Source organism: Neomonachus schauinslandi, chromosome 3 (assembly GCF_002201575.2).
Source record: "Neomonachus schauinslandi chromosome 3, ASM220157v2, whole genome shotgun sequence".
NCBI classification, from domain to species: domain Eukaryota; kingdom Metazoa; phylum Chordata; class Mammalia; order Carnivora; family Phocidae; genus Neomonachus; species Neomonachus schauinslandi.
In genome coordinates this window covers 99,636,122-99,658,727 of record NC_058405.1, presented here as the reverse complement: position 1 = coordinate 99,658,727, position 22,606 = coordinate 99,636,122, and the positions used below count along the sequence as shown (strand labels likewise).

At 41.7% G+C, this 22,606-nt stretch overlaps 1 protein-coding gene across 1 annotated transcript in view; it reads left to right on the top strand.

Annotated features, from left to right (window-relative positions):
* TMEM163 (transmembrane protein 163) overlaps positions 1-22,606 on the top strand; it is a 222,520-nt gene that overhangs the window by 3,531 nt on the left and 196,383 nt on the right. The window contains exon 2 of the mRNA XM_021695880.1: positions 2,188-2,307. Coding sequence (XP_021551555.1) covers positions 2,188-2,307 — 120 coding nt within the window. The remainder of the gene's footprint in view (positions 1-2,187; positions 2,308-22,606) is intronic.

The following is a 22,606-nucleotide window of genomic DNA, read 5'->3' as shown; positions in this document are numbered from 1 at the left end:
CTCTCTCTCTCTCTCTCTCTCTCTCTCTCTCTCTCTCTCTCTCTCTCACTCACACACACTCTCTCACTCACACTCGGATCTGGATAAGAACCACCAGTTCTGCTGCGTAGAGGACTCCGGTATCCTCTTAGCAGGGCAGTCCAGCCTATGGGAGCGGACACCCCAAACTCCATGAGTGTGCTGGTCCACTGTGGGGTGAGGCATGCGGTGGGGTGTGTGGTCAGGACCAGTCCTAGTGCTATGAACAGCTGACTTTGGAAGGAAAAATAAATGTCATGTGGCAGAATGAAAAACCTAGATCATTGTCCTTTCTCTTAGAAAATTAAATCTGCTTCTGAAAGGAACCTGGTTTTACCCCCAGTGGATAAACCTCTTGAGATTGTTGCTGTCAAAATACGCAGCAAATGAACTGCTTATTTGAGTCAGTACTTACGTGCTACAGCTTCACTTCTCCTGAAAATCAATTGGCCAGAATGAAAAGGAAGATTTTTATATCATTTGGGAAAAAGAAAACAAATGATTGGGAGAGTGTGGGACCTGCTCGTTCTAGGTTGACTTGAACAGGAGACAAAGGTGATTGTCATTGAAAATTAGAATGGGGTGGTGTTTGGTGGCTAGGGAAAAAGTAGACAAAGGGACAAAAACAGGCAGACGAAGGGATTTTAATTGGAAATCATGTGTACCAAAGGCAGAATTTGACAAGAGAGGAGGTTTCTCTTTTTTCATCCAAGTGCATTTATTAAGGAAGTTTTGAGGAGATTTTTATAGTGAGGTGATGGAGATGTGTGTAGACCTACCTTTTGCACTCTCCTCTACCTTCTGATCCCATGCAAATCTACAGGTTTTGATTATTTAAAAATCTCTGGGCTATAGACTGGGTTCACAAAGCCCCTTCCTTGACGTTTCCTCTTGCTTCCTTGAGGACTTGTTGAGGGTGCTTGAGTCTGGGTAGTATGAATGGAATTTTAATTGAATTCCAATGGAATGGAGAAGTTTTACCAGGGTCTTTAATCATTTTGGAAGAGGATGTAGTTTTCAGCGGCCAGAGGCTGAGCGTGGTGCCCAGTTGGTCAAATGGGATGATGTCTTTTGCATGATGTGCCGGGTGTGATATGTTGCATGCTGTGTGGTATTTTACAAATGGGTGCCTGAGCTTTGACTACCAATTTCTTCACCATCTGGAGCTGTCGTGATGAAGCTGCTTCAACTCTGAAAGGTATGTTTAGCCCGAGGTAGGGTCATAAGCTCCTGTCAATAGAGAATGCATGAAAATTTGGTCCTTCATGTAACTGAGAGATGCTGTCTATGATCTATTTTCAAAGGAGAAGAAAAAATAGGAATCAGGGTCATGCTGAAGATGTTCTGATCCTCCACCCAAGGCAAATGGAGCTCGGCCATTGCCTCTGAGACCTCATGAATTTCAGTTGGTGTCAGGGACCCTCAATGTTGAAAGCATTGGAGGCAAAAATCAAACCTTTCTCACACATGGCCTGCCCAGAAAGCTACCCCCAGTTTTACCCCACTTGAATAATCTGAGAACTGTTTGCCATATGAATGGTACAAAGTGATACATATATAGATATAGAGCAGAAAGAGGAGGGAAGAAAACAGGGCCTATAATTGAGACCTGGTGGCTATTGTTGGTTGTGATTGAAGAGAAGTCCTTCTCTTCCCGTTAATTGTTGACGGGAGCAAGGAGGGTATTTGCTTTCGTGACTCATTGCTTTGGGCGAAGCCTCTTTCACCAAGTTGTGGTCACTGCTGGTGGGATCAATGCAAATCAATGCCTGTAAGCTGAGGAGCCTGAATGCCCAGCTGAATGTGGGCTCATTGTGCCGCTTTCCTAACGGAAGGGGCTTGTTAGAGCAACACCTACATAGCTGAGTTCATACCGGGGCAGGGGCTGACCGGTCCCGGTCCAGTGAGTGGGTCTGTGGGGTCTTTCTAGAGAGTACGACTGCTGTTACCCTCTGGCATACGTGCCCTCTGTTGCCGGAGCCTCTGAATTTGCAAGAGATGCCAGAAAGCCTGAATTCTCCTAATTGTTAAAACACAGTGTGGGCCAAACAAAACACATCTTGGCCCATGGGCTGTCAGTTTGCAGTCCTTGGATAAGAACATGTAGCTCTGGCTGTGGGTTTCTCAATAAGGAAATGTCTAACTTCCTTTTCTCCTTGTTTTTGTCAGGCTTACTAGAAAGCAGCACTCGCCTGAAGCCTCACGAGGCCCAGAACTACAGAAAGAAGGCATTGTGGGTCTCCTGGTTCTCCATTATTGTCACACTGGCCCTGGCTGTGGCTGCCTTCAGTAAGTATCTGGAGTCCTGCCCGTCGATATGCGTTGCTGTTGTCTGTTTTATTCTCTGACTCCTGTGGGATGCGCTTTTGCTTTTAGTTGACTATTATTGATGAGAATTTTTTTTTTTTTAAGATGGTGGGAGAGTCAGGGTACTTATAAATTAGTAAAATGGCTTCTCTCCTCTGCAGAGGGGAGAGGTGGGTTAAGAAGAAACGGAGAGGGATCCTGGGAGCCTTGCGTCTCATCAGTATGCGGGTTTGTGGAAGGAGATTCTGGCTGCCAGCTGAATAGGGGAAATATTCTCTTGGTGGATGCCTTCAGCTTGGGCTGACATGTGACATCTATATCCTTAAGATCTGTATTTTGAGCCTAATGCAACCAGCTGAGTGCAATACTGTAGTACATCCACCCCCCCCCCCCGCCACCCCCTCCGATTATATCTGTGTAAGGTTTGGATGAAAATCATGTGCACATTTTAATGAAAGAGGAATGGGAGGGTCCTCTGTCGAGTTTTCAGTGGCAAGGGAAACAAAAGCATTTATTAATCAAGAAAAGCTAAGATAACTGAACACTTTGTGCCTATGGATAATCTACTTTCTGCCCAGGGATAATCCCGTTTGGGTGTTAGGAAGCCCTCTGACATGCATTTTCTCATTTGCAGCCTAAAGAAATGTGCATGTGCTATTTATTCTTATTAATCGTGCGATGGTTTCTAAGCTTAAGAGAGGACATTAAGCTTCATCTCAACCGCGGTAGAAACCACCGTGTTTTTTTTTTTTTTTTTTTTTTTTTATGCTGGGGTAAAGAGAAATGTATTTTGGGCATTTTGTGATTAATTTATTACCTTACCAGAAAGATCTATATTCTTAGTGATAAGTATCATGCAAGATGTCTCATGTGACATCCCTCAGAGTGGGAGAAGAAAGGGCTGTGTCTGCTGGAAGATACTACTGTGTGTGTTTAAAATTCTATTCTGCACAGTTAGACCTGCTCCTGGAAGTTGGTGTTGGCTCCCAAGAGGGACTATTAGAATTTGACCAAATGCTCCCTGCAAAACTGGGCATATATTACTTGACACAATTTATATTGGAAACACTGTACCATATCGTGGCTCTAGAAAAAAAACCAAACATTTAGAAGCAGAGGGTAATGCATTTCAGAGTATAAACATTTACCAATGAGCCAGAAATCTAATCAAGAGAATTCTGATGCCTGAAAATAGCTCTTCCTTCCTCTTGGCTCCTTTTCTTTAAGCTGAAACAAGAATAACAAATCCGATTGATGTCCCTGGAGGGTAATTCGGTTGTGGTGGCTGGTGGTGGGCTCTGGATCGGTCACCATCATTTACATATGTAAAGAAAGAGGAATGGAATGAGGGGTGGTGATTTACCAACAGAATAATAGTTATTCAGACATGTCCGTGTGTCTAATAGAGCTGTTATGATTTTATCATGTGGGTGTTTGAATGAGGACGCAAATGTGAAGAAATACTGAACAAGTCTTTCCTTTGGGAGAATAATTCTACATTTGATGTACTTAATCTCATAATAGGGAAAAATGATGAGGAAATGTTGGTTTCATATGTTATGCCTGATAGTTGGGTTATCTTGAAAATTTTGTTCCATTTCCTTTAATAGGAAAAGCCTGTTGCATAATGTGTATGGAATTAGAATGTTGCTTTGTGAAAAGGGTTTTCTTTCTCTTAAAATGATTTTACCCCTTTAGTATTTGATTTAAATCCTCTAAAAAAATAAATCCTCTAAATTCTTGCCTATAAAATGTTGGCATTGGCTTATAATATCACGATCTGTGTTATTTTCTGTAATACAATTTGTTCCCAAGTTGGTTTCAAGTTAAACCAAAAAATGTAGGCGTTCTGTTTTCCCCTACTTTAACTATGGAGTAGCTTTATTGTGTGTGTGTGTGTATTTGTATTTTGTTTTAAACCTTTGTGGTGGTCTCTGGTTGTGTTGTTTAGGGTCGTCCCGGTTACCCTTTAGGTTCCTAAATGTATTTGTAATATGAAATATTTAAAACCCTTTTTAAAGTGTCATTTACATATTGGCAGGCTTTCGTGCAATCTTTTTCATAGTTTTGAAAGGAAAGAAATGAGGATTAGGCAATATAAGCTGACTTTGAAGTTATGTTTAAATTAATATCTAAAGGAAAATGGTATGCTTTGGAAATGGCTATAAATATATTTTTAAAAAATTGTCACAAGGATCCCCCCCCACCCCAGTCTTATTCTCCAGGGAGGTGGTTGACAGAGATGTGGGATGAAATGGGATAGGCTGGCTTGGTGAAACCCTGTGCCATCCAACGAAATGGTCAGGTTGGACCAGTTAGTCTTTTTTTAAAGAGAATTGCTGTTGAATTACTACCTGTGATGCTTTGAGATAGCGGAGAGGTCTTTGCATTGTGTCTGTGTGTGTGTGGGTGTGCGTGTGTGTGGGTGCGCGCGCGTGTTGTGTGTTGGCGGAGGCTGATAATCATGGTAATGAGAAGAAGATCATATTGATCATTACATCTTGCCACTGCTGGATGGTAGACTCTGCGGGGACGGAGGAGCATCCATCCTTGCATGGAATCCGTGTGCAAGTTGAATGAATGAACTGAGAGAGATTTAAAAAAATCTTTCTTTCCTTCTTTCCTTCCTTCTTTCTTTCTTGTTAGGTGGAAAGAAAATATTTATTAGAAAAAGATAAGTTTGATCTAAAGGTTTATTTAGATACCAGGCTTAGAGTACATGTATTTTTACAAACAATTGAAGAACTTTTGAGACCATCTGAAATCCTTATGGCCATTCTCTTGCTAAGGGCAGCGTCTTGGAGCTGTACCTGCTGGGGTCCGGTGGAATTCTCTCTTCATCTCCTTACCTGTCATTTTCTGTTTTATCATGGATGCTGATTTTTGCTGAACATCTTCTAAAAAAAAAAAATGCTGTTGTCTTTCTTTGTGTTTTGAAATGAGGGTGATGGACTGTGTAAGTTTTAGGGAAGCTGCTTTTCTCAGTCAACTGGAAAGGTTCATATTCTTTACATAGGATGTACATTGCAGATAAAGCCTGTCACCCTTCCACCTTCTGTAAGCTTCCAGGTAATCAGGTATGCTGTGTTTTCTCAGATTAGTAATTCTTTTTTTTTTTTTTTTTTTAAAGATTTTATTTATTTATTTGACAGAGAGAGACACAGAGAGAGAGGGAACACAAGCAGGGGGAGTGGGAGAGGGAGAAGCAGGCTTCCCGCTGAGCAGGGAGCCTGATGTGGGGCTCGATTCCAGGACCCTGGAACCATGACCTGAGCCGAAGGCAGACGCTTAACGACTGAGCCACCCAGGCGCCCCTCAGATTAGTAATTCTTAAGAGACCTAATGACAAAACTAGCTTTGGTCAGTATAACTGAGTTGTCTATGATAAACCAGTTGTGTATGTAACTATGATTGACATTCACATGTCTGATCTAGTCTGAAAAATTAAGTGAACTTTCAAAGTTTGTAACTTGAAAGTGTTTTGAAAAGAATGTGTGCTTTTTTTTTTTTTTTTTTTTAAAGATTTTATTTATTTATTTGACAGAGACACAGTGAGAGAGGGAACACAAGCGGGGGGAGTGGGAGAGGGAGAAGCAGGCTTCCCGCTGAGCGGGGAGCCTGATGCGGGGCTCAATCCCAGGACCCTGGGACCATGACCTGAGCGGAACGCAGACGCTTAACGACTGAGCCATCCAGGCACCCCAAGAATGTGTGCTTTTAAAGAGATATAAACCATTTCTGATAGTACTTGGTAATATAGATTTTGGACCTGTTAAAAATGCTGATACAAAACCAGATGGTAATACATCTTGAATATTGCAGAGAGAGCCCTAGTTTGGTTTTAAAATTGGTTCTGTTTATAATCGGCAGGCAGCATGGAAAATGGCAATCATGTTATGAACAAACCTTAAAGTCTATTTTAATACATCTAGAAAGAGAACAGAAGTTCTGTTTCAAAACTCACGGTTTTGACATTATTAATGTCTTTGTTAGAATGCATTTTCCTAAATCATTCTGACTCTTTTTTGAGGTTTGAATGAGTGCAAGTTAATTTTTAGTCACTCAATACATGTTCTGTGGGAAATGAAGACTTACTTGAAACATTCTTGGGGGAAAGAAAACCTTTCCTAAGAGACATAGTTCCATTAAATAAAAAAAAGTACTCCAAACTAAGATCTCAGAAAAAGCTCACTCAAAAATTTAGTGAATCAATAGATTTAAGAATTAGAAAATTTTTTTTGGAAGGGGTGATTTTCTTTTTGAATGTGGTCATTTTACAAAGAATATATTTGATTTTAGCATGAACTCTTGTCCCTTAAAAATGATAAAATATACATAGTTCTCTTTATTTTTTTATTATTATTTTTTTAAAGATTTTATTTATTTATTTGACAGAGAGAGAGAGACAGCGAGAGCAGGAACACAAGCAGGGGGAGTGGGAGAGCGAGAAGCAGGCTTCCTGCCGAGCAGGGAGCCCGATGCGGGACTCGATCCCAGGACCCTGGGATCATGACCTGAGCTGAAGGCAGACGCTTAACGACTGGGCCACCCGGGCGCCCCTTTTTTTTTTTTTTTTTTAAAGGTAGTTCTCTTTATTTTAAAATTGAGAGGCCAAGAGTTGAGAGATGGATAAAATGAAATCCCACCAGTCTTCTACAAGCACGGCAAAGTGTGTCTGAGAACTTTCTTAGGTAGTCTCTGAATTGGCCTATTGTGAGGTGGGAAAGGCATGACGCCCTCCAGTGGTTTCTGGTGCCCTGAGAGTAACATCTGAATAGCGACAGTGTCTGAAAAGGTCAGGCCTGATCTGCGTGCCCCCCTTACTCAGACACCCCAACTTTTCCTCAGGACTGGAGAGGGTGTCTTTAGGCCAAGCTCGTCTTCTCACAGATCTCCACATGGTTGACTCCTCCAGAGGTCTCACAGCCACGCAGACTGGACCCACCGCCCAGCCTGGTTTTATCCATCACACTGTGTATCCTTCACAGTTTTTCTCCTTGTGCCCCCACCTCCATTATATAATGGTGTGTGTGAGGCCCTAGTCTTCTGTGACGTGTCCCTTAAACACGCCCTTGACATTCTGCTTGTGGACTGATCCTTTGGGTTGTTTGCTGGTCTTTCTTTTGATTGATAAAAGCAGTGCATGCTCATTATAAAAAGTTCATGAGACCAAAGATACAGAATGCAAATCTCTGTCCCATCCTAAATTCTTTCTTTCCCAATTCCTGCTCCTGTGGACAAGCTTTTTTTTTTTTTTTAAGATTTTATTTATTTATTTGACAGACACAGCGAGAGAGGGGACACAAGCAGGGGGAGTGAGAGGGAGAAGCAGGCTTCCCACGGAGCAGGGAGCCAGATGCGCGGCTCCATCCCAGGACCCTGGGACCATTACCTGAGCCGAAGGCAGATGCTTAACCACTGAGCTACCCAGGTGCCCCATCCTGTGGACAAGCTTTGATGCTGGTGCCTTGTGTTGTCTTCAGGATATTTTCTGTGCACTTCCAAGCCCAGGGATACACCCCTTCTGGTTGCTACTTATGTTAGACATGATGTCTTATCCTTGTTGGTCTTTGAATTAGCACGGGCCTCTTCACAGGCTGCTGTTTTCACAGTTTTGTGTGAAGTGGATTTGATGTGGAGAACCTTCAGGAACAACTTCCCAACCACCGTCTGGCTGCCACTGCCTAGGCGGGTGACGCGTTGAGGGGGATGTGGGCAGGAAGTTTGTGAGCCACATCCTGGGGGTGTTCAGTGGGATAACTTGCTTGCGTAAGCGTGCTGGGTGAATGATAACTAGGGATGCTGCTACCGAGCGGTGCAAACCAGGAGGGGAGAACAGGCCGAAACGTGGCTGGGAACCTCACCCTGACAATGCTCCCTGCCTCTGGGTTCCTCCTTCATTCCCTCGTGCTCACGTCATCAAGGACTCTGTGCCTTGTCACTGTTGCCCTCCCGCACTGCCGGCTCACTGAGGGTACACGGAATACGGAGTGGCATTTTAGTCAGGTCCCTTTGCTTTCCGTGAGGCCCCTGGTGGTCTCGGCCCCTCCTTCCTGGCTGGGTGCCTCTCCTCCCATCTCCTAGCTTACCGCCGCTCCAGTCCACAAATGCTCCTTATAGTTCCCCAAACCCTGCATCCTGCTCTGCCCTTGGCCTTAGATCTTTGTTCCTGACCACTCCCCCCTTTGTTTCCTGGCTAGATTTTGCTTACCCCTCAAAATGGAGATGAAAGATCTGCCTCTTCCAGGAAACCTTCCCTGGCCTTCTGTGCTGATTTAAATGACCCTTGGTTCCCATAGCCCTGTGGGCACCCATAATCAGAAACTTGACACAATACTGGAATCACTGAATTACTGCTCGGCAGTAATATACCCTGCTCAGAGGCGGGGCCTCTCTCTCCTGCAGTCTGTATTCTCAGCCCCAGCACAGTTGGCACTCAGACATCGGTGGACTGGCGTAGTTTTTGACATCTCCCCGCTGAGGTCACCGTGGCTGCAGTAGACCGAGGATGTATGTTTGCAGGTGAAGAGTGCAGAAAAAGGAATAGTGACTTTTTCAAGTGAATGCAAACAAGAGGGAAACTGCAAGAGGGACATCTTCAACTTCGTAAATAGTGGGGATGCCAGAGCTCATGGTCTCCCCCTCCTCCCTCCCCTGCCCTCCCTGCCTCCTCTGCCCTCTACCTCCTCTTGGATGGAAGGGCCTCCCTTACTGCTGTTAAGAAAGCACATCTTCCGCAGACACCATGCTCACAGTGAGCTGCTCTTTCGAGCTGGGAGTGGAGGAGGGGTCTCAGCAGCTGCCTTCATGTTCTGCCCCCCTTCTCTCGGCATACTGCACGCAGCATTTAATTAAAAGTGTGGCCAGAGTCATTAGCACGGGCGTGTCCTTGTCACACAGCCATGGCAGTGACTCAGGGGAGCTGGGCAGTGGGCCCCAGCTGGACTCGATAGGCCCAGAGGTCCCATGCCCCTCCTCGCAGGGGCCCCGGGTTCGGCTGGGATACCGCCAGTGCGCGGGGGGGGGGGGGGAACGGGGAGGGCTTTTCCTATTGCCTCTCAGTCACTCTTCAGGCTTAGTGGTGAGCCGCTTGGACAAGAAGGGGTTTTCTGGTCTGCTTGTACTTGGGGCTGTGGTTTCGTCCTCCAGGAAGTGCCTCTTTGAAGGTGAATTTCTGGTGTAGCTGCTCTGGACAAGAGGTTATTTTCTGGTGCCTTGTCCCTGAGGGCTGAAGTGCAGGTGCATTGAGATTGGAAAATTCCAGATGAAGCCAGAGCCAGGCAGAGAACCCTTCTGCACCTCCCCCCCCCCAGTAAAGGAACCTATTCCTCACTTTCTGCCATCTTCTACCATCTTCCATGCCTAACTGCCCATCCCTCCTCCCAGCCAGTGAATGTGTTCATCCAGTCCTTATTGAGTGCCTGCTGGCAAAGCACAGTCTGCTGTGCTGGGTGACACAGAGGACGTTAGGAAATGGGGCAATCCTTCTGTCCCCTTCAAGAGTTCAGGTCTAATGGGAAGATGAATCCTGTAGATGTCAGTGGGGTAGGATAGATAACCTGAAACCTGCTCAGCCTCCCCCATTAGAGGGTGATCTGTTAGAGAAAGGATGATCTACAACCCCAGGAAACCCCACTCCCCAAAAAGGATGAGATGAAAATCAGAGCTGTCAGTACAGAATGGGGTACTCCCCTGGAGTGGGCATGTGTGAAGATTGTAGGACTCAGAGGCTTGGGTTATGATGTCACATGGGCTGGAACATAGTGGCGCAAGTTTGTTGAGGCTGCCTTCACAAAGTATCACACACAGGCTTAGACAATGGAAACTTATTTTCTAGGCAGGGGGCCTAGACCAGTCCTTGGTGTGGGCTGCCCCAGGGAGAGGTAGAACCTTAGGAAAAGTGTAACCTTGGAAGAGGCAGCTTCCTTCTGTAGAGAGTATAGGACAGTTCAGGAGAAGGATGCAGCTGTGGGCCATCAACAGCCCTCACTCCTGACAGCTGGGGGAATGAGCACCTAGGTCTTGAGGGAGGATCCAGGAGATAGGCCATGGCATCCACTATGGGAGTTTGTATACCCACTTAGCCTACGAACCCTCAAGCTGAGATACAAATGGATGTGGTCTGAGGTTGGAAATGCCTCTGGAGTGTCCGTAAGAAGCACATGCAGAACCTCAGCTCAGGCCCATTGGTGTCTCATGATGTCACAGCATGTCTCCACCAAAGATGAGCTCACAATCGAACACTGGAATGCTCCTGGGAATAGGGTCCATGGGACCAAGAGCCATTCAAGCAGCATGATTAGAAGTCAAATTCCAGATAAGAGAATTACCTGACAAATGCCCTCTCCCCTCTATTTCTCCCTTATCTTCCTCTCAACATTTTACCTCTTATAGTTGATTCTTTTACTTACTTGTACAGTTGATCCTTGAGCAACATGGATTTGACCTGCATGGGCCCACTTATATCTTTAAAAGATAAATAGAGTACAGTATTATAAATGCATTTTCTCTTAGGATTTTGTTAATAAAATTTCCTTTTCTCTAGCATATTTTGTAATACAGTATATAATACATATAACATACAAAATATGTGTTAATTGACTGTTTTTATTAGTGATAAGGCTTCTGGTCAACAGGAGGCTATTAGTAGTTAAGTTTTGAGGGAATCAGAAGTTAGATGTGGATTTTTGACTGTGGGGCAGGTCAGCGTCCTTAACCCCCTGAGTTGCTTAAGGGTCAACCGTTTATATAACAGGCTTCTGGATTTTTTTTTTTTTTTTTTGTCTTTAGCCATTATTTGTTGACTTCCCACCATGAAAGAAGATAATTTACTCTTCTACCCTCTTCTTGGTCCCACACAAACATGCTGGCTTCCTGAGCTCTTACCCTTGCATACTAGTCCTCCTTTGCATTATTCTGACTATATAAATCCTGGTCACTGAGCCAAATGATGAGAAATGCTTACTTCCTCCCTGCCCTATTTTTTATTTTCTCTGATTTTAATATCTGTTTTGTTTATTTCTGTTTGCTTTTCTCTGAATTTATTTATTAAAGTCTAACTCAGCATTTCTATTCCAACCTCAACTTCTTTGTGGTATTTTCAGATGCATAGATAACTCCATCAGTTGCTTCTTGAAGAAGTCTCTCAGAGCCAGTTGACCACCTCAGATTCGTTCTGGTTGCCCTTTCTCCTTGGTGCATAGCTGTGTGCTAGGATCACCCGCGATTCACTGCCTCTTTGGGCATTTCCTTTATTTCTCTCCTCTGTTGAGTTTCCTGTCTCCTGGATACCATGTTTTTCTCTTCTCTGGTTTATATCCGTTTGGAGGGAACACATCTTCTCCTAGCTCCCTGGGAAAGGGCACATGGGACGTGAAGCTTTCAAGCCTGAAATGTCGTTAATATACCCTGACACTTGATGGATAGCTAAATAAAACTTCTCAGTAGGAGATAATGTTCCTTAAGAGTTTTGAAGGTTTTGCTCCATTCTGTTCTTATTCCTGGTGTTAGTATTAAAGTCCTAAACTACTGTAAATTCTAATCCTTTGCCTGAGACTTGCTGCGGTGGAGTTTTTTTTTAAAAACAAGTTTCCCCTACTTTCATTTTCTGTGCATTTGCTCCACTCTCTGGGAAATGGACTCAACTTTACGTTCCTACCTTTCTATTGAACTTTCCATTTTTACTGTCAAGTTCTGTTTTAAATGGTCGGAGTGTTCCTTTTAAAAGTCACCCAACTCTTGTTTTATTGATCTTTTTAATAGGTCTTATCTTTCTGAGAAACTATTAGTGATAGTTTAAAAACATCTTTTCTGTTTCTTTTTCTTTTTGTTTCCTCCAAGCTTCTCCCTCCCAGTTTGCCTTGGGTTCATCGTTCATGTTAGGGAGGGATCCTGTGAGAAGCAATCCTTGATACTGTGCTCACAGTGAGAGTGGGTATTCAATTGACTGGAGCTCTGAGCATGTGATGGCTTTTACTGTTGTTGGATAGTTTCTGCTTTAATACTTGTAGATCCCTCCTCTTGGGCTGCCCACGTTGCCCAGAGAAGGGCCTTCTGATCTGCCTGGAGGGTGAACGCCTGACTGGGTGAATTTTGGAAGTGGAGTTGGGCAGGAGGATTGGGATCTCGGTGTTCTACTTGGAATTCTTAACTGTCTGCTATTTGCAGTTTGGTTTCCCTCCTACCTTTAGCTGAGCCTGGTGTCCCTCACATAAGAGGCTGTGGTACCTATTCCAGAAAATAAACCTCTAGTCATCTGACAGGAGAGGGGGCGGGGGGAGGGGGTTGCCCTTCTGTGCAGAGCTGGGGAGGGAAGCCAGATCACTACCTTTTCCACAGGCCTTGAACCCATCACACTATGTTCAGTCTTCTCTTTATTACATTGTGCCGATCTTCGGTTTTCTGGGTGTCCTGAGGTGTAAATTGGGTTGCCTTTTTGCTTTCACAGGGCTGTCTTGGGAATTTGCTTTCTGGAGTCTGTTAAATCAATTACTACTTGCCCATATGTTTTCTAGCTGCTAAAAATAGTTCTTGTTGCCTCTTCCATCTTCTTTTTCTAATGAGTTTTCTTTAAAAAAAAAAATCCCTCTACTCTTAGTTTAGCGGGTGTTTTAGAGGAAGCAAAAGTAAACGTGAGGAACCATGCTGCCACATTTCTCTGGAAATGTTAAACAGAGCAATTTGTAATGAAAAATATAGTAAGCGAATCAGAAACCAATGAGACACAGTGAACCAAAATACAGTCTGAGGAACTTACCCAGAATATAGCACAAAGTGATACTTCCCTTTCATATTTTCTATTCAAGAGACATGGAAGATAGGAAAAGTTCCAGTAGAAACAAATAAGAATTCCAAAAGCAGAGAAGAGGAAATGGAGAGTAGTGTTTTTTTTTTTTAATAGAATTTTTTTAAAAAATTTATTTATTTGAGACAGAGAGATACAGAGAGAGAGAGAGAGAGTAGGAGCAGTGGGGAGAGGCAGAGGGAGAGGGAGAAGCAGACTCCCCCCCGAGCAGGGAGCCTGATGCGGGGCTCGATCCCAGGACCTGGAGATCATGACCTGAGCCGAAGGCAGACGCCCAACGACTGAGCCACCCAGGCGCCCCAAGAGTAGTGTTTTTACAAGTGTCTGGGACTGTTTTGGAGTTGACGGGAAGGATGGAGTATGTACTTCTCAAACCATTGAAGGAAATAGAAATTAGGCAACTGACCTTACTCCATAGACAGAAGTGAAAAAAAAAAAAGGCACAGAAAAAGCAAAATGGGGGCGCCTGGGTGGCTCAGTTGGTTAAGCGACTGCCTTCGGCTCAGGTCATGATCCTGGAGTCCCTGGATCGAGTCCCGCATTGGGCTCCCTGCTCGGCAGGGAGTCTGCTTCTCCCTCTGACCCTCCCCCCTCTCATGTGCTTGCTCTCTCTCATTCTCTCTCTAATAAATAAATTAAAAAAAATCTTTAAAAAAAAAAAAAAGAGAAAATGTAGAAATAAATCCAAACATTTCAGGAGTTAAAGTATAAATGGATTAAATCCAACAGGTTCAAGTCAGACATAGACTGGATTTAAAAATCTAGCTCTATACTGTTAATAGGAGATATATTGAAAACGTAAGGTAACAGAATGGCTTAAGTAGAGGGATAGAGAAAGATCTATCTGGCAAAAACCAACAAAAGGAAGGTGGTGTAGTGACATTAATCAGGGAAAATAGACTTGAAGACAAAAAGCATTATTAGGCATAGAGAGTGTAACTATATAAAGAAAAGGGTCAATCCACCCTGGAAGAAAACTGTGAGTTTCTATGCCCCAGAAAAGCTCCAGAGCACCCAACCAAAAATTGATGGAGTTAGAGGTAGAAATGAACAAATCATCATAATGGTAGATTTTATTCTACTTCTTTTCCTAGTTGATAATTAAAAGGATAAAAAATATAGGGGCACCTGGGTGGCTCAGTCGTTAAGTATCTGCCTTCAGCTCAGGTCATGATCCCGGGGTCCTGGGATTGAGCCCCGCATCGGGCTCCCTGCTCGGTGGAGAGCCTGCTTCTCCTTCTCCCACTCCCACCCATGCTTGTGTCTCTCTTTGTCAAATAAATAAATAAAATCTTTAAAAAAAAAAAAAAATTAGTGAAGACTCTGAAGATTTGACTAATGTAATACAATGTTTTTCAGACATTTTTGACTGCTGTCCCTAGTGAGAAATGCGTATGTGGCTTCGTATAAATGAGCTTCTGTGTATATATACTACATATTGTCCTATGTCAGCTTTTGATTATAATATACAACATGATTTTTTTATGCCACTAGGAAATTTTTAAAAAATTGAACTATATCATGTTCTTCATTGTGTGAAGGACCTGATGTCAGAGGTGTTAAAATTAGGGGAAAAAAATGTGCCCTATGATCACTTCTCCTTTCATTTTAAAAAACTGCTGGTCACAACCTATCAAATTGATTTTGTGCCCCACTAGTGGGTTTTAACTTTGAGATTAAAGAGCACTGAACCCAGTAGGTCAATATAGAAGCATACATTCAGCACGTATGTTTTAACATCATGGAACCACTTCCACGGTCAGAAAGAAAGGTTCACCAAATGATTAATGGGTATTTTACAGACCGTGTTCTCTATCTGTAATGCAATGAATGATCATTTGAAATCAAATACGGCTAAAATAACCCTATAAATCATGATTTATGTTGGGAAATTGAACACATTTCTAAGTATTTCAAGGAGAAAAGTTTTATTAAATAATAAAAAATATTGGGGCGCCTGGGTGGCTCAGTTGGTTAAGCGACTGCCTTCAGCTCAGGTCATGATCCTGGAGTCCTGGGATCGAGTCCTGCATCGGGCTCCCCGCTCAGCGGGGAGTCTGCTTCTCCCTCTGACCCTACTCCCTCTCATGCTCTCTGTCTCTCATTCTCTCTCTCTCTCAAATAAATAAATAAAATCTTTAAAAAATAATAATAATAAAAAATATTTTGAACTTAAAATGAGAAACTGAAAATTGATGAGCAAAACTGCCTAAAACAAGAGGCAGAAAAACAGTAATCCAAGGTAGGTGGAAGGAAGCAAATAACACATTTAAGAGTGCAAACTAACGAAAGAGAAAAAAATACAATAGAGTCAACAAAACTAAAAGCTATTCAAGAATAATAAAATAGGCTGAACTCTGGTAAGACTGATCACAGAAGAAAAGCGGCACATTGAAAAGTAATTTGAAATTAAATGAGATGCATAATTAGGAAAAAGGAAAATTTAGAGAATGAGACCATTAGAGTTTTATGTCTATAAATTTGAAAGTTCAGGTGAAATGCATAGTTGCATAGAATAATAATCTGCCAAGGTTGTCTCGAGAAAAAAACGAACAAACCCAAATACCTGCTTTAAATTTAAAAAGTTAATGTAGGCCAGCGGTTCCCAACCGGGTCTGGTTTTGCAGCCCCTTCCATTCCCAGGGGACTTCTGTCCATGTGAGGAGACGTTTTTGATTGTCACCACCTGGGGTAGTGATGCTACTGGCATCTGGTTGGCAGAGGCTGGGGTTGCTACTAAACATCCTGCAGTGCACAGGACAGGCCCCCACACCAAAGAGTTATCTGGCCCAAAATGTCATTTGTGCCGAGACTGAGAAAATTGATCTAGGCCAACATAGTTTTAAAGGTGCTTTTATGAATATTCAAGGATCAGATAATCCTAACCCCATGTACTCTGTTCCAAAGCAAAAGAGGGAAAGTTCCTACATCATTCTGAGACTAGGACTAACTTGATACCCAAACCAAAGAAGGTAATAGGTAAGAATTTATAGATCAATATCCTTCATACAGATGCAAAAATCTTAAATAGGATATTAGCAAACTGAACCTCTGTTTATGTAACAAACAAAACAAATAGCCATCATTAGTACATTGTATTTATTTTAGGAATGCAAGAATAGTGTAATTAGAATCTTCTATCATTCACCATGTTTTGTAAGTTAAGAGGAAAAATCCTGGCATCTCTTAGGAAACATACAGAATGCATTTGATAGAATTCAAGGCAAGATAAAAACTTGAAGCAAACTAAGAAGGGAATTGTTTGATAATTTCTAATCTACAACATCAATAGACGTTAAGTGGTAAATATTAGAAGCAGTCCCTTAAAATCTGGAATTAGGATAAGAATGCCTGCTATTGCCACTTACCCTCAACATTATTCTTGATGTCTTAGTGGAGTAAGTAAAGGAAAGGAATAAAAGTATATGGAATGGAGAGGGGAAAAAAAGTAACCATTACTCTTTGACATTATAGTCTCTACATACAAAAAGCCACGGGAGTCCATAGACACTCCTAGGAGAAATAAATTTCAGCAAGGTTATTGTGGATGGATAGAGGTTTAATATACAAAAATCAATTGTGTTCTATAATGGCAACACAGAAGTAGACCTTTTAATTTTCATAAGGATACTATTTCTTATAGTAAAAAACCAAAAGGAATAAATCTATGTACAATTCCTAAATAAAATGTAAATGCACTTGTCAAAACTTTGAAAATTAGAGTGGTTGAGATTGTGATCCAAGGAAGTTGGGATCAGGGAAGTTGGTTCTGGTAGAACAATGAAGTCGAATAGGGAGCCTCACATATATGGAGATTTTGATAGGTGAGAGAGGTAGCTTTGCACATCACACATCAGGGAAGACAGTGGTGCTAATGGAACAATTGACTGTGTAGAAAAGATGAAAATAACTCCCACCATATCCAAATATGAATTCCAGGTGGATTAAGAAACTAAACCTGAAAAGCAAGAGTTTGAAACTCAGATGATATCCATATGACCTGGACGTAAAGATTTTTAGAATTTAAGACCCAGAAAGCACAAACATCAACACATTTAACTATAACAGTAAGACACATTAGTAAATTGAACATCAGTAAATATGTATCCATAAAGTAAACCTCATTCAGTTGAACTACAAGCATACTAAGACCATTGGGCATGAGAAGAAGCATATAAAACAAAAGGTAAGCTTCTGACTGGGTGAAGATATTTGCGAAACATGCAGATTCTGGATGTGTTTAAGGAGATATATGGACTACTGACAGCACTTTTGTTTGTAATAGCAAAAGGCTAGGCGGGAGACAGATGTCCTTTAATAGGAGATTTGATAAACTGCAGTCTTAGTTTCTTAGTGTAGTGGAGCTCTATATGGTTAGTCTGTATACCAAGTTTTCAGCTTTATCAGACCCAATGTACCCTTTTCATAACCAATATTTTATACCCATTTTACTATCTTCAGCTGAACTTTTGTCCATACATATCCTTTAAAAAGTAGTAGTATATCCCAAATGCAATATAATGGAGATATCAAAGGCAGGTAATTTTGAAGCAAATAGTGTATATTTGAATCTATAAATATTTGATGATATAAATAGATACAACTACAGAGTTGCTTACACCTGCATATAATGAGAAAGTTGAGATCTTAAGAAAAGAGTCCTCATGTATTGTTGACATTTTCCTTTGTATGGCATTTTGAAATTCAGGCTAAATAGGTACACTGGTATACATCTGTAGAACCATCATGCGTGTGACAGCTGCGAGAACAGATTGATACAGGTGTTTTAATGTGTGTTGAGTACCCGGAGTGGAGTTGCCATTGGTGACATTGGTGAATTGGTTTATAATTCTCTGTAAAGGTCTGAATAAAACCAAACACCCTCTTCTCTTGATTTACATGGTAGTTACATTCCTGGACAAAATCAGGGTATGTTTAAAACCATGCAAAACAAAACTCTCCTGTAAAATAGAGTCGAGTTCTAGGCTCATAATTTTTCACCTCAATGAGTATCCTGTGGGTTATCTGAAAGCCCTATGGGACAAGAGAAAATTCTTCATCGTGGAGGACGCTCTTAAAATTTTTAGGTTATTGGATGTTAAGATCCCTGGCTCCCTCCTACCTGCTAAATACTGTGATCACCCCCGTCCCAAGTTGTAACAATCAGTGATAACCCTGCAGATATCCGACATGCCCCCTTAGGGTACAGTACTGCCCTATTGGGAACTGCAGAACTAGATAGACCCTCTGACGCAGAGGGATCTGAGAAACAATGCTGAGGAATAAAAAAAGCTGTAAGACCCTATCAATTATGAAACCTTAACAAATGCAGCATAATGGCTTGTGGATACACAGGTAGAGAATAACATCAATCATAGGAATGATAAGCTAAACTGAGGGTGGTGAATGTCTTGAAGCTGGTGAAAACAAGGATCAATGAAGGATATGCAGCAGGCTACAACCCTAACAGATGTTTGTATAAAACAAAAACAAAACCCCAACCAGTTCTGGAGCAAATATGTAAAGTGTTAGGATTTGTCAAAACTGGGTGGAGAATATACTGGTGTTGGTTCTCTAATTGTTTTTTTTTTTTTAAAGATTTTATTTATTTGACAGAGAGAGACAGTGAGAGAGGGAACACAGGCAGAGGGGGAGAGGGAGAAGCAGGCTTCCCGCGGAGCAGGGAGCCCGATGCGGGGCTCGATCCCAGGACCCTGGGATCATGGAGCCGAAGGCGGACACTTAACGACTGAGCCACCCAGGCGCCCCTTTAATTGTTTTTTTTTTAGGTCATTGTATGCCTAAAAACTTTACAGAATAATCTCAAGGGAGACAACAAAGCAAAGAGAATGAGTAAGATAAATGTCAAATGAGTGGTTATCATTGTATCTAAACCTTTATGTGATACTTTTTGTTCTTTCCCCCAACAGTTTGGGCTACTGTCTGTTAATTCTTTGCTATGAATCAGCAACCTTTTCTTTCCCCTCCCCCCACCCCTTTCCCACAGCATCTAATTTGAAATAATACCTTTTACTCACAGTCTGTGTCCATAAGGCAATCAGTGAATGTATTCTTTTCATTTACTCTTGCCAGTGCTTTCCCCTCCTTTACAACGGTATAGGGCATCTATATCATCAGATCGTATAGACCTTATACTCTCTACTGTTTTCCTTATAACCATTTTAGTTCTGGTTCTACAGGTTAACATATATATGTATTTTTTAAAGATTTCACTTATTTTTGACAGAGACAGAGTGTACAAGCAGGGGAAGCAGCAGGGAGAGGGAGAAGCAGGCTCCTTGCTCAGCAGGGAGCCCGATGCGGGGCTCGATCCCAGGACCCTGGGACCATGACCTGAGCCGAGGGCAGACGCTTAACGGTCTGAGCCACCCAGGCGCCCCAAGGGTTAATATATTTTTAACAGTCACTGCCAATTCTTATACTGATGCTTCATTTCAGTGCTTTATCCCCTGGATTCCTCAGGGAGAGTTCATGGGAGCCATATTTCTTGAGCTCTTGCATGTTTATAATATTTTTTTCTGTGGCCTGTGTACTGGAAGGTCATTTTGGCCATGTACAATCCTGGGTTCACATTTTCTCCTCCAAATACCTTAAGTATATTACGCCATTGCCTTATGGCAAAAAGCACTGCTATCAATGTTTGCTAACAGTCTGATTTTTTTTCCTTTTAAAAGTGACTTCAAATAATGACCTTTTTTCCCCTTCCTCTTTCTTTAAAGTCCAAGAGTTTTACCAATGTCTTGGTGATGGCTAGTTTGGGTCAACTTTTCCCAGGTGTAAGGTGTAGTTTCATGTCTTTATATTTCAGAAAAGTCTTACTGCATGTATTATAGTTTTCGTATTTATTTCGTTCTGTTGCTTTGGTTTTACACCTTAGGAGTTTCTGGTATATAGGTGTTGGATCTTTCTTACCTTCCTTCCTTATCTGTTATCTGTATCTGTTCATTTTCCTCAAATCTTTACTTTCTTTTTGAGTTTAAAGATTTTCCTCCTTTCCATCTTTAGCTCTTTAAAAGTATACTATGTTTTTGCTCCTCTGTTTTTTTCTAGTTTTATATTCATTCCTGTAATGCACATTTTCTTTTGGTTTTAAGCCTGAGTTCTTTTATCTTTTTTCCCCCCAAATGTTTTATTTGTCCAGTCACACATTTCTGAAATTTAATTTCTGATTTATATATAAATATAAATAAATAAATATATATAATTTCCATACATGTATCATCTTCTTCATTTCTTTTTGCTTGTTTTGAGAAACTATGTTAGAGTTTGCATTAGTTTTGTAAGCATGTTTTTCTTGGTGTGTGCTCATCATATATAGGGACATTTTTCTGCTTTTTTATTTAATTGTATAGTATCTGCATTTGATCTTCCTCTGTTACTCCTGTTTAAAGGAAATGAGTCTTCTTGTACTTTTATGAGGTGGGGTACATCTGGAGAGCTTTTTGATCATGATGGCTCTAGAGCTCTTTTTCCCCCTCCTCTCTTTTCTTTCACAGAGTAATTAAAAAATGTGGACTCCTACTTTGGTTCTGCCTTCTGTTCTTTGGTTTTGCTCTTTTTCCCCGTTTTCCATTATGAGCTTTCCTTGGCCCCAGTTGTCTCTGGCCTATTCAAGTTGGATTTTACTTCTGGTAATTTCTTCTCAGGTGTGGGAAGCTGTCCTGGAAGGGAGCTCTGTCTTCTTAGTTCAGAGCACACAGACAGCTTCAGCACCATTAGACAATGCGGCTGTTCCTGTGCATTTGACTACAGATTGGAGCTTGTAAAACTTTTTATCATTTGTGGCTGCCTTTCTCAGATTGACCCATTCATTCCAGGAATTATCTATTGGTTTGGGGGTTCTTCCCTTCCCTCTGCCTCTTTCTGAACATTGCCAATAGTATACAGGTTAGTCTTCATATTTGATGCTTTGTGGCAATGCCTTCCACCTAAATTTTCTTGTAAATGTTTGAATTTTTGGTTTTTCTATCCTAGTTTCTCTGATGTTTTAATGGAGAGGGGGAATTCAGGGAGATTAAAAAAAAAACATTCACCCCCATTTCTATCTTTCCAGAAAACCTTGAGTTTTGCCTTACTTACCTTGGTACTTTTTCCATGATGCCTTTATTTATCCAGGGAGGTTCCGGGCGTTCCTGTTAATAGCAGTTAGAAACATTGTAGCATTTTTAGATGACAAGTGCGCTTGTGTGTTTTTTTTTTTTTTTTTTGGTGAAGTATGTTTTCAAAATGGAGACTTCTTGCTATTTTTTTGAAAAAGAATATGTGCATATGCAGTCGTTTTTGTGACCGTTTGGATCTGATCCCAGGTTATTCTTCAGGGAGAATGAAGAGATGTGGTATCAGAACTGAATAGATATTTATCATGGAGCTATTGATGTGCCAGTCTCCTGAAAGCAGAAGCTTAAACTTTACATGACCCATAAAGAGCGCATTCTTAGGGAATAATTTTTAAATGACAAGGGATGGCTATTTTTTGTGCTAAGTGAGGACAGATGTGATTTATTTCTGGTGAAATAAGTTCTTAGTTGTAAGTAAATCTCATTACCTTTAAGTGATAAAGTCACCATGCTAATGACATTTGTCCTCTGGTTGTCCAATATCATCACTACCATAGGGCAGTGGGAAAGTTGCTTCTTTGCAGATACCAGCATGTCTAAATTGTCATCATGGAGATTCTTAACTCTGTGTAGGTAAATTCTAAGGGTCCTCCAGCCTTGTTTGAGTACATCTAGTATCGGGAATTATAGTAATTTTGTGAGACCCGGTTTATGTTATCCAATCCTAAGTTAGAGTATTTTTTAATGGTCACCTGGAATTTGCCTTTTTCTAACTACTGCTTTTTAGTAATGATTTTTTTTTTTTTTTTTTTTTAAGCTAACACTTAACAAGTACATACATACCGGGCACGCTAAGGGCTTTATGTATGTGAGGACACTTAATTCTCAAAACAGTGCTCTGAGATAGCATTGTCATCCCTTCTTTGTATATGGAGATTTTTTTTTTTTTTTTTTTTTTTTTTTTGGAGAGACAGCATGCACAAGTGGGAGTAGGGGCAGAGGGAGAAGGAGAGAATCTTCAGCAGAATCCATGCTGAGCATCGAACCCTATGCGGGCCTCGATCTCAAGACCCTAAGATCATGACCTCAGCTGAAAGCAAGAGCCAGATGTTCAACTGACTAAGCCACCTAGGGGCCCCTGTAGATGGAGATTTTAAAGCTCAGCAAAGTCATGGAACTTTCTGGAGGTCTCATAGCTCATAAGACATAGGGACTGGATCCACATCTTGCTCCACTTGACAGTCTGTGCTCTGAACCACAGGGTGGATCTCCATTTTCCATGAGGCATAACTTAATCTGCCCTCTTGTCACACCTTCTAAAGCCTGAGCATCTCGGACTCTTGAGTTTTTCCTATGTGAGATGGTTTTTGGAACTTGCACTCTTGGCCAACCTTGTCTG